Source organism: Gouania willdenowi, chromosome 6 (assembly GCF_900634775.1).
Source record: "Gouania willdenowi chromosome 6, fGouWil2.1, whole genome shotgun sequence".
NCBI lineage: Eukaryota > Metazoa > Chordata > Actinopteri > Blenniiformes > Gobiesocidae > Gouania > Gouania willdenowi.
In genome coordinates, this window is record NC_041049.1 from 689,716 (window position 1) to 704,690 (window position 14,975).

Sequence of the window (14,975 nt, forward strand, 5' to 3'; positions counted from 1 at the left end):
AAACCTTCCAAACACCTTCGAAAGAGGAACTGTTCTTGAACTGGAGGAATGCTAACAACGTCTGGCAGGGAACAAGGCCAACACGAACAACGATAGAGAGGAGGAGGAATAAAAACAAGACAACACTGACTACAGATGAGAATACACAAAAAAGGAGTGTTCAGAACAACTCAAGAATGTTTGACCAGAGAGACATGTAAACCCATGTAAATTTGCGATGGTAAAACAGGGGACGGGACCCAGATAAGCAAACTGCTTCTCTCGTCTCCTTTTTCGGCATGTACAAAAAAAAAAAAAAAAAGTGAACGTAACCATGTCAGAAATAAATAATAAATAAAAATAAAATAAATAAAGTCTGAATCTGAGCCTGTGCTTGTTCTGATCCATAAAGAATCTGGTAAATCCAGTACCAGGGATAGGTCTGGACATGACACACAGAGAGTGAGGCTTCTCTAACTTGTTGCGCCTGCATGGCCGTGTGCGCGTGCTGGTTCTGCGGTGCCTCCCCTGTGGACTCTCGGCCCTTTAGCGTCCGAACGTCTCCGCTTGAAAACCAGGAGGAGGAAAATAAAGTAAAACAGCAATGAAGTGAGCACGAGACAACAGGTCCCTCTGTGTGTGTGTGTGTTATACTGTGTGTATGTGTTCGTGTGTGTGTTATAGTGTGTGTGTGTGTGTTATAGTGTGTGTATGTGTTTGTGTGTGTGCGTGTTATAGTGTGTGAATGTGTTTGTGTGTGTGCGTGTGTTTTAGTGTGTGTGTTATAGTGTGTGTGTGTTTGTGTCTGTTATAGTGTGTGTGTGTGTGTTATAGTGTGTGTATGTGTTTGTGTGTGTTATAGTGTGTGTGTGTGTTATAGTGTGTGTATGTGTTTGTGTGTGTGCGTGTTATAGTGTGTGTGTGTGTTATAGTGTGTGAATGTGTTTGTGTGTGTGCGTGTGTTTTAGTGTGTGTGTTATAGTGTGTGTGTGTGTTTGTGTCTGTTATAGTGTGTGTGTGTGTATGTGTTTGTGTGTGTGTTATAGTGTGTGTGTTTGTGTCTGTTATAGTGTGTGTGTGTGTGTTATAGTGTGTGTATGTGTTTGTGTGTGTGCGTGTGTGTGTTTTAGTGTGTGTGTTATAGTGTGTGTGTGTTTGTGTCTGTTATAGTGTGTGTATGTGTGTTATAGTGTTTGTATGTGTGTGTGTGTTTTAGTGTGTGTGTTATAGTGTGTGTGTGTTATAGTGTGTGTATGTGTTTGCGTGTGTGCGTGTGTGTTTTAGTGTGTGTGTTATAGTGTGTGTGTGTGTGTGTGTGTTATAGTGTGTGTATGTGTTTGTGTGTGTGCGTGTGTGTTTTAGTGTGTGTGTTATAGTGTGTGTGTGTGTGTGTGTTATAGTGTGTGTGTGTGCGTGTGTGTGTGTGTGTGTTGTTTAAAACTCGTGGGATGGGTGCGCCAGGCCAGTCTGTCTGGGGAGTTCCCTTCCGCCACTGCTCAGCTTTACGCGCCACTCTGAGCTTCTACCGGTACCGGGGACACACGCACGATGACTTTAGTGCTCAAGGAGAACTTAGACGAGCACGAGCACGTGCCGCTGCGCGCGCTCTCGGTCCAGGACGGGTTCGAGCCGGAGCGCGCGCACACCTGGGACAACTGTGAGCGCGCTGTGATTAACGTGTCGGGCATGCGCTTTGAGACGCAGCTGAAGACCCTGAACCGATTCCCGTGCACGTTGCTCGGGGACGCGCACCGCAGGTCACGCTTTTTCGACCCAATCAGGAACGAGTTCTTCTTCGACCGGAACCGGCCGAGTTTCGACGCGGTGCTCTACTTCTACCAGTCCGGAGGGCGCCTGCGCAGACCCGCGCACGTGCCGGTGGACGTGTTTCTGGAGGAGTTAAAGTTCTATGAGCTCGGAGAGGACGTGGTCCAGAGGCTCAGAGAGGATGAAGGGTTCGTGCGTGAGGAGGAGGAGCTTCCGTTACCGGAACACGAGCTGCAGAGGCGCGTGTGGCTCCTTTTCGAACACCCGCAGAGTTCCGTGGCGGCCCGGGCCGTGGCCGTGCTGTCCGTGATGGTCATCCTCATCTCCATCATCATCTTCTGCCTGGAGACGGTCCCAGTGTTCAAGGAGAAACAGTACCGGGAGTTTAAGGAGGAGCTGAACATGTCCACGGTCACATGGACCGGACTGAACATGTTCTCTGACCCGTTGTTCGTGGTGGAGACCCTGTGCATCATCTGGTTCTGCTTCGAGCTGCTCGTGCGTTTTTGTTCGTGTCCAAACAAACGCACGTTCTTCAAGAACCTGATGAACGTCATTGACCTCTTGGCCATCGTCCCGTACTTCATTACTCTGAGTCTAGAGCTGGTCCAGCACCGGGGGTCCGGTCATCAGACCGCCTCCATCCTGAGGGCCATCCGCCTGATCCGGGTCTTCAGGGTCTTCAAGCTGTCACGTCACTCCAGGGGTCTGCGGACCCTGGGAGAGACGATCAAAGCCTCCATGAAGGAACTCTGTCTGCTCATCTTCTTCCTCTTCATCGGAGTCATCCTCTTCTCCAGCGCCGTCTACTTCGCGGAGGCGGACCAACCCGAGTCTTACTTCAGCAGCATCCCGGACGCCTTCTGGTGGGCCGTCATCACCATGACAACCGTGGGGTACGGGGACATTATCCCGGTCACCATCGGGGGGAAGATCGTGGGCTCTCTGTGCGCCATTTCCGGTGTGTTGACCATCGCGATGCCCGTGCCCGTTATAGTCAATAACTTCAGTCACTTTTACCGCCGCACGGAGCGCGAAGAGCGACGGTACGAGCACGTGACCTGTGGACAACATCCGGGTCCTGAGGAGGAAAAACAATCCATCAACATCTGACCACACACACACACACTCTCACACACACACACTCTCACACACACACACTCACACACTATAACACACACACACACACACTCACACACTATGACACACACACACTATAACACACACACACACACACACACACACTATAATATACACACGTGTGTCAAACTCAAGGACTGGGGACCAAATCCGGCCCTTTAAAGCATTATATTTGGCCTGCAGGAAAAGTAACAATGACAGAGAAAACTAATTTAGTGAGAAATATTTCAGTGGTTCACAACCTAGTATAGATCGTGACCCCCCCCCCCCCCCCCCACACACACACACACACACACACTGTGTTGAAGTGTGTAATAATCAGACACACTCTTCCATTGTGAGTCTGCAGCGCCCCCGTGCTGTTGACCGAAGGCACCGCAGCTCCGGATGCAGTTGCCATGGTAGCAGCATAGACCTCTGGATGCAGTTTCCATAGAAACCATCCGGACCGGCTCCGTGTTATGTTGACCGCTGTGAGAAAAAGAAGCCGTTGAAGGCTCCAGACCACCATGTTGTGTGTGAGCCTCCATGTTGTTACCACACACACACACACACACACACACACACACACACACACACTGCTGGAGTTCAGAGGAGTTCTTCCGATGGATATTAAATTTCTGAACTGGAAACTCACACCTCCTCATCATCGTAATGTGAGGAACCAGGTACACACACACACACACACACACACACACAGTATAGTGCAATCACTTCAAAGTAAGTCAGACGAACACAGATGCTATTAGAAACAAATCGTTTACAGGTTAATTTGATTTCATTTGTTGTTGAACATGTAAAAACGAAATATAAAAACGTATTGTCACAAAACAAGTTATTTTCCAAAACAAGTCAAAAACACAGTAAGAAGATTTGAATAAAACAGGTTAATGACTCATTTAATGACTTTTTTACATGTTAATGAGTCACAAAAACAACAGAAGTTAACTCATCAACAAGAAAAACATAAGGTCTGCTTTTTTACAACAGCGTAGATATATAAATGTAGATAGGACGCTGATTCTGTCCATGGAAATAATAATTATCACATTAAAAAGGCGTGTGTGAGATTTAACATTATGGGGGATTTGGACTTGTTAGTAAATTAAAAAGAGTAAAAAACTTCGTTTTCATGACCTTTTATTTCTATAGTTTTAAAAACATTGTCAGGCTGTAATTCCACTGAGAGCAGACAGGTGGCAGCAAAACACTTAATCAGATCCGTCACACACACACACACACACACACACACACAATGAGACCCACAAAAACACACTCACACGACCACTAAATAACAGCAAAGGCATGAAAAGAGAAAAGTTCGCATTATTTATAGCAAATACAGTCAGTTATTATAAATTATAAACCTTTATCTAATATTTAGGTTCATCCTCTGTTATAATAATAGTAATATTAGTTTGTCTTTTTTCGATTGAAAATTTTTCGTATTTTACACATTATTATTATTAGTGTTATTATATTATTGTTTGTGTTTGTGTCCTCTGACTCACACACTAACACTGATGTGCTGCTGACACACACACACAAAGTTAATGAGCTGTGTGGCCACTGGAGGGCAGCACACACCACCACACACTGTTTCTACACAAAATATTAGTAATACTCGCATTTGACTTGTAAGTAAGTACATTTGTATTTATAAAGCGCTTTTCGCAGATAAAAATCACAACGTGCTGTACAGAACAGAGGATTAATTAAAACAACAGGAGCAGCATCACTGTCATAATTCTCACTTTTTAACCTATTTTTGGAGCAATGGAATTAAAAAAGTACAGTTTGAAAATCTGTATTTTAATGATTTTTAAATGTTTTTTTTTTTTCAGGGACAAACAGAACATCATCAAACTAACATGTTGGACAACCTTCAGCAGCTCTTTCTCACTCCTTTTGGACGTCTGGACTGATTTTTATTCTTGCGAATGTTTATGATCCGTCAGCAGGGGGCGCTGCTCAGTCTGTGGCTCATACACAGCGTGACATTCTTTGGACATTTGTATAAAATCTCTATTTTTTACTGAGTATATTTTCTACGCAGAGGATCTTGTTTCATATTTTTTCTATCTTGTTTTTTGATTCCACCTAAACAATTTTATTCACTTCGTTTGAAATTCAACGTCTGCAGACACATTTTTGTGCAAAATAAGCCTTCGACATGAACATTTGTTTCTGTGTTTGCTCACTAGCCCCTGATAATAATAATAATAATAATAATAATAACAGAGCATCACAGAGGCAGAGCGTGTCCTAAAACTACTAAATATAGGCATTAAAAAACACAGATTATATTAATAATACTAACTGACTGTTTAACAAGGATTACTTTGCACATGTTACTGATGATGACTGTTTTATATTTTTGTGGCAATAATCACCCTCACAGGGGAACATTTACGCTATAGTGAGACTAACGGCCTTTAATATTTAATATTTAGAGTAAAACTCAACACGATTATGCAATAAAATCATAAACATGTTCAATCTGGCTTAAAACTTCCTTTTATACACAATAAATCAATCAATTAATATATAAATACTTCGTTGTTCATGTTTGTTTATTTCTGGGAAACAGTCACAAGATAGCTTGATGACCAGTCCGACTGTAACACCACCATCCATACATTTCATGATAAAGATAAGAATGTAGAACTTCCTCTTTGTGTTTATGAAACTCGTTTCAATAATTCATCACTTCCTCGTGGTTTCACTTTTCAGCTCTTTGTCCTGCTGAACGCAACAATCACTGCTGCTCACCTGCAGGAGTTGTACTTCAAATATGATCATTGTGACAATGAATCGTATGAAGCGTAACACGCCCACTTTGAGAGACATTAGCCTAAGTAAGTAAATCAGAAATACATAGAAAATGTTTCTGAAAGTAACTGTTGTAAGGTTAGGGTCTTATTACATCGTTAAACCATGAATAAAGTGTGTTTATAGTTTCTCTTTATTCAAACATTGATTAATATGCTAGTTGTAGCTGCTACATTGCTGGGTTATGTTTTGTCCGCTGCAAACGCTTCATTTCAGTTGTTACTGCCACAATGGGCGTGGTTTGGATGGGCGTGGTTTAGAGGGCCTGCAGTCTGCAGCTGGACAATTCTCAACCTGTGAGTTTATCACTAATGTTAGCCAAATGAACTAGTTTTATGCTAACAATCACAGCATTAGCATACACAGATTTGATTTTTTAGCAGTTTAACATTTATTCAGTACATTTAAAAAAACAAAAACTGATTTACTTCTGGTTAAGTCAAATCAGTGAAACCACTGCTCGTGTTAGTGCTATGGAGCTAAACTAGCTGTATGCTAACAATCACCAGGTTAGCACACTTTTTTTTTTTTTGCAGTTTAGCAATAATGACAAGTAAAGTTAACTTAAAAAAAGAACTTGTATTACACAAAAATAACATTTGACATCTCACCAAAATAAAACCACTGTTTACTGCTAGTGTTTGGGAGCTAACTGTAACTGTAGGTGCTAACAAGCACAATTTAGCACTTTAGCAGTGCATTGCTAAATGTTTAAGTGCTAAAATCCATTTTCCTCATTTCATAATAAATAATTGTGAACTACACTAATAAGCTACATAGCTAAACAAACAGTACATAAATGTTATTAAAATATTAAAAATTATTTGAGACAATATAAAATAGGTGTGAGAAAAGTGAAAATATGACAGAACAACATCACAGCCAGAGTTAGTTTAGCTAATGAGGGGGCGGGGAAAGCCCATTCAAGCTTGCCATTGGCTTTCGAAAGTACTGTATTACAACCAATCAGAGAGCTGGATTTGGTTTTAATCCCTCCTACTGCATTTGCATTAGGTGAATTTATTGTTTTAACTAGTACTACTAGTTCTGTATATCCTAGGTTCCCAAAGTGGGGTACAAATTGTCACAAGGGGTATGTGGATAAAAAATTAAAAACAGTGTCACAACATTGGAAACTAGAATATAAATAGATCAGCAGTTAGGAGCCTCCATGCCTTTGTAAGACTGCCCTCTAGTGGTGAACGCGACTGTGAAAAGTGTGGGAACCACTGCTGTATCTCTAACTGAGGGGTGTAGGTGTGCTGCCCCCTGCTGGTCACTCAGTGAACCACTGATCGACCCCTAGTGGTCACGTGAGGACCAACAGCTGTGATGGTCTGTGACACGTGACAGTGTTTTAATGAGCAGCTCCAAACTCTCAGCTTCATCACTAAACTCTCTGATCCAGGGGATCAGGATCAGGATTAGCTGTAATCCAAGGAGATGGTCATTAATCTGATCTGATCCCAAACGCTGCTTTTTGGACTCGAGGAAAACATTTAGTTTGGTCTCAAACTTCATCAGAGAGAGACGCACACACACACACACACACGTTTACATCACACTTTACACACTGGAGATGTTCTACAACAGGGGTTCTCAACCATGGGGCCAGGACCCCATTTATGTTTGCGAGACAATTGGAGGGGGTCCTCAGATGCCTTCAAGAAACTAAGAATATTTTATGAACAATTTGAACCCATTTTTGCTTATTTTATCCTTTTTCAACAACTTCACCAAACTCACCATATTTTAATCTATTTTCATCACTTTTTCTCACCATATTTTTGCTCCTTTTAATGCATTTTTGCTACATTACGCCTATTTCTGACACTTCTACATCACATTTTAATGACTTTTCTGCACATTAGCGGGTTCAGTTCCAGATGTTTCTGACTGCACCAGAGATCCAGCTGTTCCACCTCCATCTGAAGGCAGACTCGTCCCCATCCTGGATGAAACAGATGACGGTGGTGTCGTCTGCGAACTTCAGGAGTTTCACAGAGGGGTCCCCTGAGGTGCAGTCATTGGTGTAGAGGGAGAATAGCAGTGGGTAGAGAACACACCCCTGAGGGGCGCCAGTGCTGAGTGACCGGTTGTTGGATGTGATGCTTCCCAGTCTCACCTGCTGCTTCCTGTCAGTCAGGAAGTTGGTGATCCACTGACAGGTGGAGGCCGGCACTGTGAGCTGGATGAGTTTCTGGTGAAGGATGTCCAGGATGATGGTGTTGAACGCAGAGCTGAAATCCACAAACAGGATCCTAGCGTAGGTCCCTGGGGAGTCGAGGTGGTGCAGGATGTAGTTCAGTCCAATGTTGACTGTATCCTCGACAGACCTGTTTGCCCGATAGGCAAACTGCAGGGGGTCCAGCAGGGGTCCTGTGATGTCCTTCAGGTGGCTCAGTACCAGCCTCTCAAAGGACTTCAGAGCAATGGGTCAATAGTCATTGATCCTGTGATGGCAGCTTTCTTAGGGACTGAGATGATGCTGGAGCTTTAGAAGCAGGAGCTACTTCACACAGCTCCAGTGATGTGTTGAAGATCTGTGTGAAGATGTGGACCAGCTGCTTTTTACCACTTTTTCTGTCTGTTTTTATCCACTAATTTACAACTTTTAACCAATTTCTGTGGTTTTTAAAATCCCATTTCACCTCATTTTCCACCATTTTTATTCATTTTGAACCATTTTATTAGTGATTAAAACCATGATTTCCATCTTTAAGATGATTATAATAATAATAATAAACGTTCCTGGATAACAGTGGATATTATTCAGATGAATAAATAAATGTGGTTATCACAGATTCATAGAACAATGGACCATCATTTTACTGACTTTATGGATGGACCCCAAAAATCTCTCCCCTTTATTCCCCCTTATAGATGGTCCTGTCTCCACATGACTGTTCTTCAATGTTCATGTCTGTGTTCAACCACCTTCAGCTACAGTGGGGGTCCCTGCTCTATGGGGCCTTTATTTTGGAGGGTCCCCAATCTCTGGAACCTTTATTTTGGAGGGTCGTGAGCGAAAAAGATTGAGGACCACTGATCTACAGGACAAAGGAAAGGAGTGTTTAAACACCGTACGGTTGTTCTTGGTGCTTTCACAGTAAAACAGAGGATGTAAAAGCTTTTATTGCAGCGGGGTAACTGTGTAGGCTGGAGGGTGAAGGGGAGGTTGGTTCCTCTGACAACATTTATTATATTTGGGACGTACCACCAGCTCAGGAGGCCTCAGTGATGGAGCCGTCCATCATCCAACCTCATCCAACATTTGCATTGCCAGCTGAGCGTGGTGTCAGTGAATGCCTCATGCTGCCTTTATGTGCCTGAGCTGTCATTCTGTAATGAACACGCTGTGGGCTCTGGTGTGATGGTGTGTGCCGTACCCCCCCGTGGACCTGAAGTGGTTCAGCCCATCAGCAGCAGGAATAGATGTAGAAACCCCTCCAAGAACAGGCAGAGTCCAAAAATAGATCAGTACGCTGAGAAAGAAGCAGGGATTCCCTGAAGGTCTCACGCACGCACGCAAGCACGCACACACACACACACACACACACACACACACACACACTGCTCTGTCTGTCTCTCAGTCACTAAATGTTCCTTTGATCATTGTTTGTTCTTTATTATCATTCATCACTCACACTGTAGCTCTGAGGTTTGGTCCAATCAGAGTACCTGAGACCATAGCCCCGCCCCCTTTGCCCTTTGACCCTATTTGCCAGCACCACTACATGCTAGGCTATCCAAACATTGGACTGGTCGCTACTGGTCTCTATGTACTGAACTAACCCAACGTGTGTCTGCTCGCTACATGCTAGGCTAAACGAATGTGTGAGTGGTAGCAAATGGCTAAGCTATCCAAACCTGTCGGACTGGTTGCTACATGCTGAGCTAACCAAACTTGTGGAACTGGTTGCGTCGTCTTAAACTAACCAAACATGGGAACAATAGCTATTTGCTAGGCTAACTAAAAGTGCGGGACTGGTTGCTACATGCTAAGCTAACCAAGTGTGGGATTTGTTGCTACATGCTAAGCTAAACACATGTGTAGGACTAACTGCTACATGCTAAGCTAACCAAATGTGTGGGAATAGTCGCTACGTGCTAAGCTAACCAAATGTCTGGAACTGTTAGCTATATGTTAATTAGCCTTCATGGAGGATTTGTTTGATGTTGGTACGTTAATAAACAGATCTAATATTAACTCTACGTTGCTGCTGTGATTAAAACCACTTCCTCTAGAGGGAGACAAAGCCCTTCTTTATGATACCTTCACTGTCTTCATGTCTTGTACATAAAAATCAGGCTGATGTGTTTTTCCACACAGATTGTTGGTTTCTCTCTTCATATATAATCATCCTAAACATCTCACTGTGTGTGTTTGCTTCATTGCTAAGTTGGTTATTTCCAGTGCTCGTGCGAACGCATCATCAACTCCCGCAGAAGTTAATGATGCTAATGCTGCCTCTCCTGCAGCGGTGTGTGTGTGTGTGTGTCCCATTGGAGCTCTGCGGCGTTTCTTCGGGGCGTCATTATACGCCTCGTTGTGCTCCAACGCTGTATGTGAAATGGTTAAAACCTAAAGGTCATCTCACTCACTGATGATGTGTTCTGACGCTCTGAGCCTCACAGAAAGGAATCCAAAAGGAAAGAGTGAGGTCCCTGAATGCAACATGAACAGAGCTGTGGGTTACGCTAAATGGAAAACAGTCAGTGAATGCATCATAATTTAATTATCAATAGAAAATAGTTTTCAACATGTGCTAGACTTTATATTTTAAGAGCAGGAGTCAGTGAATGCACCACCGCACATATGGAAGGAAGATTTCTGGCCTTCTCTTCATTTTGAAAACAGTCAGTGAACGCCTCACAGTTTAAACACATTGTGATAACGTTTGGTTGTCATCAACCAACAGTCATTGAATGCACCACTGGTGATTTGCAGTTTTTTCTGATTTTGTTGGGACAAACATCACAAAGGTCAGTAAAGGCATCATAACTTTTGGTTTGAAGCCCCATCCTCCCTTGTGGTGCGTTCAGGGACCAACAGAAAGCAATTGGTTGAGCTTTAATGTGACCTGAGCGTTCATTCAGCACAAACCGTCATTAATTCATGAAAGAATGTTCTCCATTGTTCTGGAGTTTTCAGTCACAGGCTTCACATGACAACCAACGTCTCCTCTACACGTCACAGTCTGTGCTGCAGCTGTTTCATATTCCTTTCACAGTCTTTCCAAAAAAGGGATAGAGAGACTAGAAGATGTTTCATTATTTATTATTCATGTGTTTTTTATAGTTTTTTTGTGTGATCAATTTGTTAAAATTAAGTTGAAGTGACATTTTATGTGTATTTTTATGTGTTTTTGTACTTTTGCAGTTGTTTTTATTTTTCATCTTTTCTTTACTTAGTTTAGTTTTCTTTTGTTTGGTTCTTTTGAAAGGTTAAAAAAAACTTGAAGATATATTTTTTGGTTGGTTTGAATTGTTTAGTTGTTATTTTGTTGTGTTGTTGGTGTTTTTGCGTTCTTGTTGAGTTGTTTTGTATTTTTGGAGTCATTTTGTGCACGTTTCAGAGCTTTTCCTCACAGTCTGTGCAGTTTAATATCACACTGTAGAAGAAGAAATATTTTGGGCCGCGAGCCTCGGCTTTGCCACATAGTGTGTAACTGGAGCTGAAGCTCATGCTGATTCCAGCGCCTCGTGCAGAACTTTGAGACCGTGACTTTATGAATGCAGCCTCATTCACAAACACACGGGACTCTTATATAACGCACGGCGTGCAGGAGAAGACTGAAGCTATTTATACGCCCCAAAGCATGCAGGGAAAAAAGATCTCCGCCAATTCATGCTGTAGCCCCTTAAAGACCAACACATGGAGCCTGGCGGAAGGGGGTGGGGGGAGTCACTGAGCTATTATTAGAGTCAGGGAGGAAAGGAAAGTGATAGACATGGAGCAGAACGCCATCACTGCTGCTGAGGAGGATGATGATGATGGAGAACAATAGTTCCCATGTGTCCTCTCGTCCTGCTGGAGATGAACTCTGACCTCACTGAGCACTGTGCTTAGTCGATGTTACACTTCAACTGATGATCATATTATCTTGTGACTGATTTTAAGCACAGATGATCATGTGACTGAACATGTGGTTCTGTATTAAACACTGAGTGACACCAGTTGTAACGATGACCAGTTGTAGCGCTACACCACCAGATGAAGCCATTGTTCCCTATCCTACAAATCTTCCTCCTCGATGCTATCAGTGAGTTGTTTGTGATTGTTTCTCTCCCTGGGCCAATCAGCATCCTGTGTGTGTGCACTGAACGAGTGGCGTGATCACACACACACCAAAATGACTGTAACGGTGTACATGTGTCCCCTCGTGTCTGTAGGACAAAGATGATGAACTTTGATCACACAGCGTTTAGAGAAGCTGCTGTTTGGGTCAGACTGGTCATTGTGTTATCCTGTGATGTACTGTTACAGTTTGTGGTGGTGATGTCACAGTTTTATATCTGAACATATTTTCTTACTATAATATAGTATATAATATTAGTATAGTATATAATATGATTTGGTGTAGGTGGTGTGGACCCAAATGCAGAGAGAGATAGAGGCAGAATGCAGGCATAGCGTTCCTGGAACCACTCCATGTTTATTCCAAATAAACTTAAATTCAAAAAGACACAAGGAAGCACAGGGAAAACTGGGAGCAGGAAACAAACAGCAGGACATAATGATCCAGCAGCCATACTGTGACCAAGCACTCAGCTAAACAGTGAGGGAAGCTTGACTGGGAACGGGCCACACCTGGGTGGAAAACATGAGGTAGCTAATCAGTCAGAAACCAACCACGCAGATATCACTGGGGGGTGGAGCCACAAGCAGGAATACCTGAAACACACAGACAAGAGTTAAACACAAGAGGTCAGACTCAAACAGAATAAACAAAGACACAAAATAACTGAAAGAGGACCACAAGGGCTAAATAACAAACCTAAACAGCACCTGACAGTATAGTATATAATACAATAGTATTGTGTGTGTTGCCTAAAAAAGCAGAAAAATCCTAGCTTTCCATTTTTTTTGTAATGCAGGTTCCATTGATGATTTTCAGCATTTTTCCTTTCCACTCCGTTACCATCAACAGTATCCATGGAAACCCAGAATAACTTTTTGATGTTGACGTTTAAATAGCCATTGAATGACATTTGGTACTAGAAGAGGAACCACTGAGTTGTATTTCAGTGTGTGACGGTGTGTCCACTTCGTGACCACTAAAACACCTTCATCAGTCAAGCCCATGGTAAACATCACACATGTGGCCCTCATGAAAATTTCCTCCCATAAGAGCCAAAAGACTGGTCTATGCTTGAGTTGGATTGAGAGTAGAGTTTTGATCGGGCACAAAAAATCCAGCCCGACTGACCCGGGCGCGGGCGTAAAGCCTGACCCATGAACTTAAATTGTAGGCCTGAGCCCAAAGCAAACCCAACGTAAATTATTATTTCATTGAACGTGTTGCAGCCGTAGATTAATAGCATGGTGCCTCGCACAGCGAGGGGGGAGAGGGGGGGGGCACACCCTCACCACAGCCCAAAAGGTATTTTAATGACGTGACTCGAGCCGTTATCACAGTTTTACAGGCTTTAATGGAAGTCATAGAAACGCCATAAATAAACAATCAAACACACAAAGAAACATCTTGCACCATCATACACACACTACCGTGAGAACACAATTGTTCCTTCTTTTCCCCGATTACACCCGCCCTTCCCCCAGCCTCCCAGCCAATCAATACTCAGAACACATGTAAACAAAGACACACATTGGCAGAGAAAGCTGCAGTAACCATGATGCTTTCATGGCCATAGGACATCTCAGCATCAGTTAACCACTGAATACACACAGTGGAACATAACCAGAACATAGAACCCAGTCCGTTACAGTATGTAGACCAGACCAGGTGGTCCGTGTGTGGAGCACAGACCTGACTGAAGAACCAATCATATTTGTTCTCTGAGCTCCAGCAGCAAATAATCATCAGTGAATGTGAACGCTGAACAACTAAACACAACGCTGTCAATATCCTGTCCCACTACAAACAGAAATCACTTTAGAAATGATACCACAACAATATAGAAGTGTTTTTGTGTTTATTAATAAATTATATTAATGTAATAGAGATTAAAAAAAAAAAAAAAAAAAGGTTAAAAATGAGGCTCGAGCCCGACGTGAGCCTCATTTTTATCTCTAGTACAGAGTTAGCTGTTAGCTGTTTTCAGCCTGGTGCTGGCCTAAAGCTCAGGGTTTAGCGTCAATCTAAAGTTTAATGTTTTATTCCATTTATTTCCAAAGATTTTGGAATTGTCTATCTGGTCTTCGGAGAGAGCAGACGTGTTTTTACTCGCTCCGACAACACGACCTTGGGAGATTAACAGCCTGAGAAAAGAAAACTTGGGCCCAAGATGAAAATAAAAATGGTTAAAAAAGGCCCTACAGAACCTAATCTGGGTTTGAAAGAGGTCAAGGAGATGATACGAAACCTCAAAGACGATCTATCGCTGAAGTTCACTACCGAGATAAAGTCGTTGGAAAAGAAGCTGGTAAAAACACTGGAAAACCTTCAAAGTGAAGTAAAGGTACTGGAACAGCAGAATGTAAAGAATGCTGAAGAGATGAAACTGCTGAACGTGAGGGTTGAAGAGCTGGAACAAAAGGAAAGAGAGAAAGATGTCATCATTACAGGCCTAAAGATAACACCCAGGAGTTACGCGAGTGCGTTGAGACGGACAACGGAACCGAGTGACGAAGACACAAAATCGATTGAACAACATGTCATTGATTACTTAGAAACAAAGGACATTGTCTTGAACCCTAACAACATCAACTCCTGCCAACTCCTTCCAAAGCGTAATAACACCAGAGCAGTAAAAATCACCTTCACGAATGTGAAATTTAAAGGTGAACTACTGAAGCAAGGCAAGAAACTGAAGGAAACGAAGGTTTTCATGAATGAACACTTGACGAAACAAAACACAAGCATCGCATGGAAGGCACGCCAAATGAAAAAAGGAGGAAAAATTCTAAAGACGTGGACAAGAAACTGCAGGATTTATATCACACCACTGGGAGAAGAGAACGTAAAACCAATCTTCATCAAAACGATGGAAGACCTGGGAAAATGGATATGGACTCAGATCAATACACACACTGGAAGAGCACTGTCAGAAACTTGGCTAAATGAACAAAA

General features: G+C 42.7%; 1 protein-coding gene across 3 annotated transcripts; it reads left to right on the forward strand.

The window, feature by feature from the left end:
* The first annotated feature begins 1,432 nt into the window (after positions 1 to 1,432).
* Positions 1,433 to 5,440, forward strand: LOC114465189 (potassium voltage-gated channel subfamily A member 1-like). Of its 3 annotated transcripts, none has more exons than XM_028450028.1 (2): positions 1,433 to 2,707; positions 4,731 to 5,440. In XM_028450028.1, exons 1-2 carry the CDS (start codon positions 1,528 to 1,530, stop codon positions 4,754 to 4,756), a joined length of 1,206 nt encoding a protein of 401 aa, XP_028305829.1. In that variant the 5' UTR covers positions 1,433 to 1,527; the 3' UTR covers positions 4,757 to 5,440. The 3 variants fall into 3 exon arrangements, 2 of the variants coding, with proteins under 2 accessions (XP_028305829.1, XP_028305828.1); XR_003674287.1 differs by lacking the exon at positions 1,433 to 2,707 and adding an exon at positions 3,060 to 3,554; XM_028450027.1 differs by lacking the exon at positions 4,731 to 5,440 and having other exon boundaries at positions 1,433 to 2,966.
* The last annotated feature ends 9,535 nt before the right edge of the window (positions 5,441 to 14,975 follow it).